Source organism: Colobus angolensis, unplaced genomic scaffold (genome assembly GCF_000951035.1).
Source record: "Colobus angolensis palliatus isolate OR3802 unplaced genomic scaffold, Cang.pa_1.0 Scaffold143, whole genome shotgun sequence".
NCBI classification, from domain to species: domain Eukaryota; kingdom Metazoa; phylum Chordata; class Mammalia; order Primates; family Cercopithecidae; genus Colobus; species Colobus angolensis.
The window spans coordinates 1,921,033-1,928,013 of NW_012114522.1; the positions used below are offsets into that span (position 1 = coordinate 1,921,033).

The following is a 6,981-nucleotide window of genomic DNA, read 5'->3' on the forward strand; positions in this document are numbered from 1 at the left end:
CTATTTTCTAGTCTTTAAAAAATTATCCTTACTTCTTGAGGTTTTTTTGAGGACAAATAACGTTATAATTGTGAAATTTTTTATAAGCTCCAAAGCATGGTTCCCACATGAGTAATTGTTTAAAAAGCAATTCCTACTCTGTCTTGCTTCCACTAGCTGCTGAGTAAAGTAACACATTCCAATGTGAGCTTTAGCAAGAAAAGAAGGGTGACCGGTGGCAAACGGCCATAATCTCAATTCCGATTAGCAATTTCAGTATAATTTTTGGGAAATAAAACACATGGGCTCAAATATTTACAGTCCCATGTATTTGCCATATGATCTCAGGCAAGTTGCTTCATCTCTCTCAGGCTCGTCTGTAAAATGACACAGCTCACCTCCTGGAGTTGCCGCAAAGGTTAGAGAACGTATGTGCAGAGCCACAGGCACATAAGAAGTGCTAAACAGCCTGGGCACGGTGGCCCACGCCTGGAATCCCAGCACTTTGGGAGGCCAAGGCAGGCAGATCACCTGAGGTCAGGAGTTCGAGACCAGCCTGCCCAACATGGTGAAACCCCGTCTCTACTAAAAATACAAAAATTAGCTAGGCATGGTGGCGCATGCCTGTAATCCCAGCTACTCGGGAGGCTGAGGCAGGAGAATCGCTTGAACCCAGGAGACGGAGGTTGTAGTGAGCTGACATCATGCCACTGCACTCCAGCCTGGGTGACAGAGCGAGACTCTGGCTCAAAAGTAAAATAAAAATAAGTAGTAAACAAATGGGACAGGTAAATCATGTGTTGCTTTTAAAATCCCTGATGCCGCCACTGAGCGGCGTAGGGGAGTCAGCCAGGAATATGCCTGGTGGTGCTGCCTTTGTGGTGCCCTCTGGCCACTTAGCTCTCCTGCTGGTCTAGACATAAAGGCAGTAACTCAAGACCCCTTGCACCTGAAAGGCCTTGCACACCCCATCCCCACTTTGCACTTACAAGACCAGAAGTAGACCCCACTTTCCCTGCTCTAGACCTAAAAAGTATTCCCCCTCCTCCACGCATAGATGCCTCATCTCCGCCCTAGAGTCTCCACCTTATCTCAGAGCCTGGAAGACCAAAGGAAGCTGGTTTTGCTGCTGGAGAGTGAGTTTCCAACCGTCCAAGGTGAAAGTGGTGCCCTGTGGGTTTTGGAAGCCCATTATGCAGAGCAGCGGGCACTAGGGGGCAGCATTTCTCTTTCACATCAGACGTGCCAGGCGGCAAAGGCAAGGCCATAGCTGGTTGCCTTGCTTTATCCTAGAGGTTCCCTGACCAGAGCAGGCGCACCTGGGGTGCTAGTCTGAGTCTTAAGAAAATGTATCTACCACCCTGGCTAACACGGTGAAACCCCGTCTCTACTAAAAATACAAAAAACTAGCCGGGCGAGGTGGCGGGCGCCTGTAGTCCCAGCTACTCCGGAGGCTGAGGCAGGAGAATGGCGGAAACCCGGGAGGCGGAGCTTGCAGTGAGCTGAGATCCGGCCACTGCACTCCAGTCCGGGCAACAGAGCGAGACTCTGCCTCAAAAAACAAAAAAAAAACCAAAAACATAAAAAAGAAAATGTATCAAAACATTGTTCTTGAGTGGAGACGGTGGCTTACATCTGTAATCCCAGTGCTTTGGGAGGCTGAGGCAGGAGGATTGCTTGAGGCCAAGAGTTTGAGATCAGCCTGGGCAGCCGAGCAAGACCCCATCTCTACAGGTTTTTTTTTTAATTAGCCAGGCATGGCTAGGTAGGATGGCTCACACCTGTAATCCCAGTGCTTTGGGAGGCTGAGGTGGGCAGATAGCTTGAAACCAGGAGCTTAATACCAGCCAGGGCAACAAAGGGAGACTCCATCTCTACCAAAAAAAATACAAAAATCAGCCAAGTGTGATGGTGTGCGCCTGTAGTCCCACCTGCTCAGAAGGCTGAGGTGGGAGGATTGCCCAGGAAGTGGAGGTTGCAGTGAGCTGAGATCGAGCCACTGCAGTCCAGTCTGGGTAACAGAGCCAGACTCTGTCTCTTAAAATTAAAAATTTAAAAATAGTTGCATGGCCAGGTGCAGTGGCTTATGCCTGCAATTCCAGCACTTTGGGAGGCCAAGGCGGGCGGATCACCTGAGGTCAGGAGTTCAAGACCAGCTTGGCCAACATGTGAAACCCCATCTCTACTAAAAATACAAAAATTATCTGGCCGTGGTGGCGGGTGCCTGTAATTCCAGCTACTCAGGAGGCTGAGGCAGGAGGATCGCTTGAACCCAGGAGGTGGAGGTTGCTTTGAGCCAAGATCACGCCATTGCACACCAGCCTGGGTGACAGAGCGAGGCTCTGTCTCGAAGAAAAAAAGAAATTCTTTGTGAATACTCCTAAAGGGAAGAGTTATTTTGTGAAGTGGTGGTGAGAGGACCTTGGCTCAGGGTCCAGGCCCAGAACTAGGGTGAGGGAGCAAAGCACTAAAGAAAAAATGCATCCAAGATAAGTCAGATTTTAATGCAATATTTTTAGAAATCCAAATTAATGCAAAAAATTCATGATAAACAAAATAGCAAAAATGTAAATAGAGACTGGTTCCAGTCCTCTGCCTGGTGCTTACCCAACTCATGAGCCTGACCCCAGCCCTCTGACTCCAGCGCTGCATCAGGAAGAAGGTCCGGCTTCCCTCGGAGCCTCTGTTTTCCTGTTTCTGATGAAGGGCTTCGGACCGGTGCTCTCTGAGGTCTTCCTGCTCTCAAGCTCTGTAGGTTATAACCGGCTCCTCACTGATCGCCTACTGCAAAGCTCCCGTTGAAAACACTTTCCTCTGTAACAGACCCGCTGGGCTGAGCGTACCATCTCTCCTTTGGCTGCAGAACTCTCCCCGCTGAAATGTGATCCCTGTACCCAGTTTCAGCAGCGCTGGCAGAGAGCCCTGACCCTGTTTGAGACCCCATTCCAGGTGCTGGGAAACAGAGTGTGAAAAAGACATTTTCTTCAACAGGCTCCGTCCACCGCGGGCAGCCAAGGCACAACCACGACAGAGCGTGGCTCAGGGTTCATAGTGCAAACCCCAGGTGCCAGCGAGGGGCAGGAGGTGGGCAGGGGCAGGACTGACAGACCCCTGCGAGGTCTCAATGCATGCTTTAGAGGGTGGGGAACCCTCCACAGAGGTTTGCAGGACATGTCGATGATGCTTCCAGGTGGACAGAAGGGAAAGAGTTCCAGACACTAATGGTTGCAGTGCACTGAAATGGCAGAGTTTGCTGATGAATGCCACGAGCACCTGAGACAGGTGCAGGAGCTCTCGGGCCCATCACCCCTCAGAGTGTCACCCTTAGTCATTGTCAGAGGCACCGCCACCTTGTATGGGGGCTTACAACATGCCGGGTGACGTGCCAGGGGCCTTACAGACGGGCTCCTTTAACCTTTGAAACAGTCACACACAGAGCTGCCCTGAGTACCACGGTTTCCAGGGAGGTAGGAGCCCCCTCGATTTGGAGCACTGGGGATGGATGGACTTTGACTCACACACAGCCGCGTGTGTCCGTGTAGCTCTAAGAATACCCTAGGAGTTCCACGATCATGCACAGTGCCAAAAGACGGCAGCCCGTCTTCCCCCTTGGCCATCTTGCAGGGAACAGAGGGCCCCGGGTGGACCCTGGGGCTCCCCGAGCACCTGGGACAGCATTTTCTAGGCGCTGTGCTCAGGAGCCCACCATGTGGAGGGGACAGATCACCAACGCGGAACCGCAGAGCGCCATGCCTAGCGCAGCGTGCACAAAGAAATGGTGCTGAGCCCCCCGCTGTGATCCGTGCCAGCTGCAGAGCGGGGAACCCAGGCACCTGGGAGCAGCTTTCAAAGGGGGTTGGAGCCATCCACACAGGAAGGGTCTGTGGAGCCGCCCAGGCGGTGGGCATCCTATGAGCAAGAAAGCTGGCCAGTCCCACGGGCGCAGCATCCTAGAGTCTCCTCTTCCTGAGCCACCGCCGCTGTCCTTCCGTCACCTGTGCCCCACCTCTGTGCTCAGGACACCCTACTCCCCAGGCAGTGTGAGGACCGCGGCCTCCAAGAGGCAACATCTCCTTTTCCCCGCCCACCCACACGCCCTCGTGCCGCCTGTCTCTTGCCGCCCAACCTCTCTTTCTCTTCCAGAATGCCAATCTGGCCCCCTGTGGAGCAGACCCGGATGCCAGCTGGGGCATGCGAGGTACACGGAGCGGGGACCCTGTGGGTCTCTGGCTGGGGCAGGGGTCGCTAACACATTCTACAAGTCTCCTTCTGAAACCGCCCCGTCCACAGCCTGCAGAAATCTGCCGGGCAGGAACGCCTCGGGGGAGGGCCTGCTGCTTTCCCTGCCGCTCCCGGCCGAGAGTCAGTTCCACTCCGAGCTAGCTTTACCCGCGATGCTCCCTCTCTCCCATCCGTGGCCACGGTGGCCCTGTCCTGCATTGTATGGCACGCTGTGTCACTTGGGGAAGCAAAGTCACAGGCACAGGCTTCCAGGGTCTGAGCGGGACGGCGCTGGGCCAAACCCTGCCTGCGTCTTGCTCGCCGTGTGGCTCCTGGCTTGCAGAGTGACTCTCTGGGTTCAGCAGGGCTGCTAGGAGGTTTGTGTTACCAGAGCGGCCACCTGGTCCTGCAGCAGGTGCCTGGCAGAAGGCACTGCTTACCTCCTGGTCAGCTTCTGTCCCTGAGAGTGGCAGGGGAGCCTTGCTCTGCTGGGCTGGGCTGCATGGGGACGGAGAGCATCCGTGTACCACAGCCTGCTCCCTCTAAGTGGCCTTCGGTTCCCGGGGCCTCGGAGCTGGCAGGTCCAGAACCACACGGGGCATGTGGGGAAACTCAGGGACCGACTCCCGACACGGGGTCTCCCTTCTGAGACTCACCTGAGGACCAGGTTCTGTAGATAACTGCTTTCTGTGGGTTCTGTGTGCATGGAGGCCCTACGATCCATACTGTTTCATTTTTGTGATAAGACGCTTTCAGTCTGGAAGTAAGACATTAGGGAGCAAAGCTGAGTAGTTTGAAAAGGATAAAATATGGAGTTAATAAGGTAAGATAGTGAGAGATAGGAGAGACTCAGACTGTAGCAAGATGTCAGTTTCCACAACACCCCGTAAAAGTTTCCCCGGATATGCCCACTGCCCAGGAAGTAAACTGAGGCTGGCATCTTTCTCAGGGTGGCCCAGACCACCAGAGAGACAGCGTCACAGCTGAAAAGCACAGTGCCGCCCTCCGGCTACCAGCCTGGCCTCCAGCCTGACCATGCCTCCTGTTCTGGTTTCCTAGGGGAGGCCCTCAGAGCCCTTCCGCCTACAGCTCTGAGATTAGGGCCCCAGTGCAGGCTGCTTGGGGACCGTGCATGGCCCAGCTGACTGCAAGGGGGAGACGGGAGTACCCCAGGGTGGGGATTGCACTCACCTTGGACGACGTCTCGCACTTTCTAAACCATCTCGTGGTCTCCACTCTCTCTCTCTTACAGAATACAAGGTAAGCGGGGCCGCTCCCACACTGACCTCCGTGCCGCGCCGCACCTGCCCAGGTTAAAAGTCCTTTCTGTTGTGCTTTCCCTATGAAATGTGTGTGTCAGGTGCAGACGCAAGTATGTATTCTCGGTGGCCTTCTGCTCAGATTTTTGGTGCCAGCACACACTTGCTTCATGAGGTGACCCTGTGGTTTCCTCCCCCAACAGATCTACCCGTATGACTCCCTCATCGTCACAAACCGAATTCGCGTGAAACTGCCCAAGGATGTGGACCGGACGAGACTGGAGGTAAGCGGGGGGGACTGCTGGGACAGGAGGCTCATTTCTCATGTGAGAGTCTCCGTAAATGCCTCCTCTGTGGTGTCAAGGTCATTGCCACCGTCGGGGACAGTGCAGAGCCTTGCCATGACGCAGAGTCAGGGGCCCACATTGCCTCAGAGGCCAAACGATATGGTGATGTTCTCCAATCTTGACAACTTTGCAAAGAAGACCACCTTGGTTTGTGGATGGGGCAGGGAAGGCTTTGTAAGAATAATGAGCTCTGGGCTGGGCGCGGTGGCTTACGCCTATAATCCCAGCACTTTGGGAGGCCGAGGCGGGAAGATCACTGGAGATCAGGAGTTCGAGACCAGCCTGGCCAACATGGTGAAACCCTATCTCTACTGAAAATACAAAACTTAGCCGGGCATGGTGGCGGGTGCCTGTTATCCCAGCTACTTGGATGCTGAGGCGGGAGAATCACTTGAACCTGGGAGGCGGAGGTTGCAGTGAGCCAATGTGGTGCCGCTCCACTCCAGCCTGGGCAACAGAGAGACTCGGTCTCAAAAAAAAAAAAAAGAAGAAGAAGAATAAGCTCTGCAGTAGGGGCCTGTTCTCTCCTACTGAGGTTGAGTAAACTGCCCCAGCTTCCCACCCAACCACACTTACACCCATCTAAAATAACCGGACATATGCCGAAAGCAAGTGTATGTTTCAAAACCCCAGCAAGATGTTGGCACAGAGTAGGTGTTTGAATCAGATCTGTTGACTGAGAAAACTGACTTAGTTGAGTAGCTACTGTGTGCCCAAAGTGGCATGTGCAATCCTCCATTACTCCTCACAAGCGCCCTATGGTGTCCCAGCATCCAGCCAGGGGGTTTCACCTCCTGAGCCCCATCGTGAATGTGCTGCTGCCTTTTAGTAGACTCTCGTGCTAGAGTGAAGGGTCTTGAGGCTCCTGAAGGAAAGGGGACACCCAGCCCCATCTGAGCCCCAAGGCTGGAGAGTGTGTATGACCCCATGTGCACAGGGCCAGCTACCAGGCCATGTTCCAGCTGCCCACCAGGCAGTGGCTCAGTCCACTTCTGGGGAGGGAGTTGGAGGGGCATGGATGCAGCTGAGGGGCAGTGGCTCAGTCCACTGCTGGGGAAGGAGTTGGAGGGTTATGGATGCAGCTGAGGGACAGTGGCTCAGTCCGCTGCTGGGGAGGTAGTTGGAGGGGCCTGGATGCAGCTGAGGGACAGTGGCTCAGTCCGCTGCTGGGGAGG

General features: G+C 54.4%; 1 protein-coding gene across 4 annotated transcripts in view; it reads left to right on the plus strand.

Moving 5' to 3' along the window:
* Positions 1-6,981, plus strand: part of ABLIM2 (actin binding LIM protein family, member 2) — a 194,076-nt gene that overhangs the window by 169,649 nt on the left and 17,446 nt on the right. For 2 of the 4 annotated variants that reach the window (XM_011935390.1, XM_011935389.1), the window contains 3 exons: positions 4,123-4,177; positions 5,453-5,460; positions 5,663-5,743. In XM_011935390.1, coding sequence (XP_011790780.1) covers positions 4,123-4,177; positions 5,453-5,460; positions 5,663-5,743 — 144 coding nt within the window. The remainder of the gene's footprint in view (positions 1-4,122; positions 4,178-5,452; positions 5,461-5,662; positions 5,744-6,981) is intronic. The other 2 variants (XM_011935391.1, XM_011935392.1) reach the window with 1 other exon arrangement.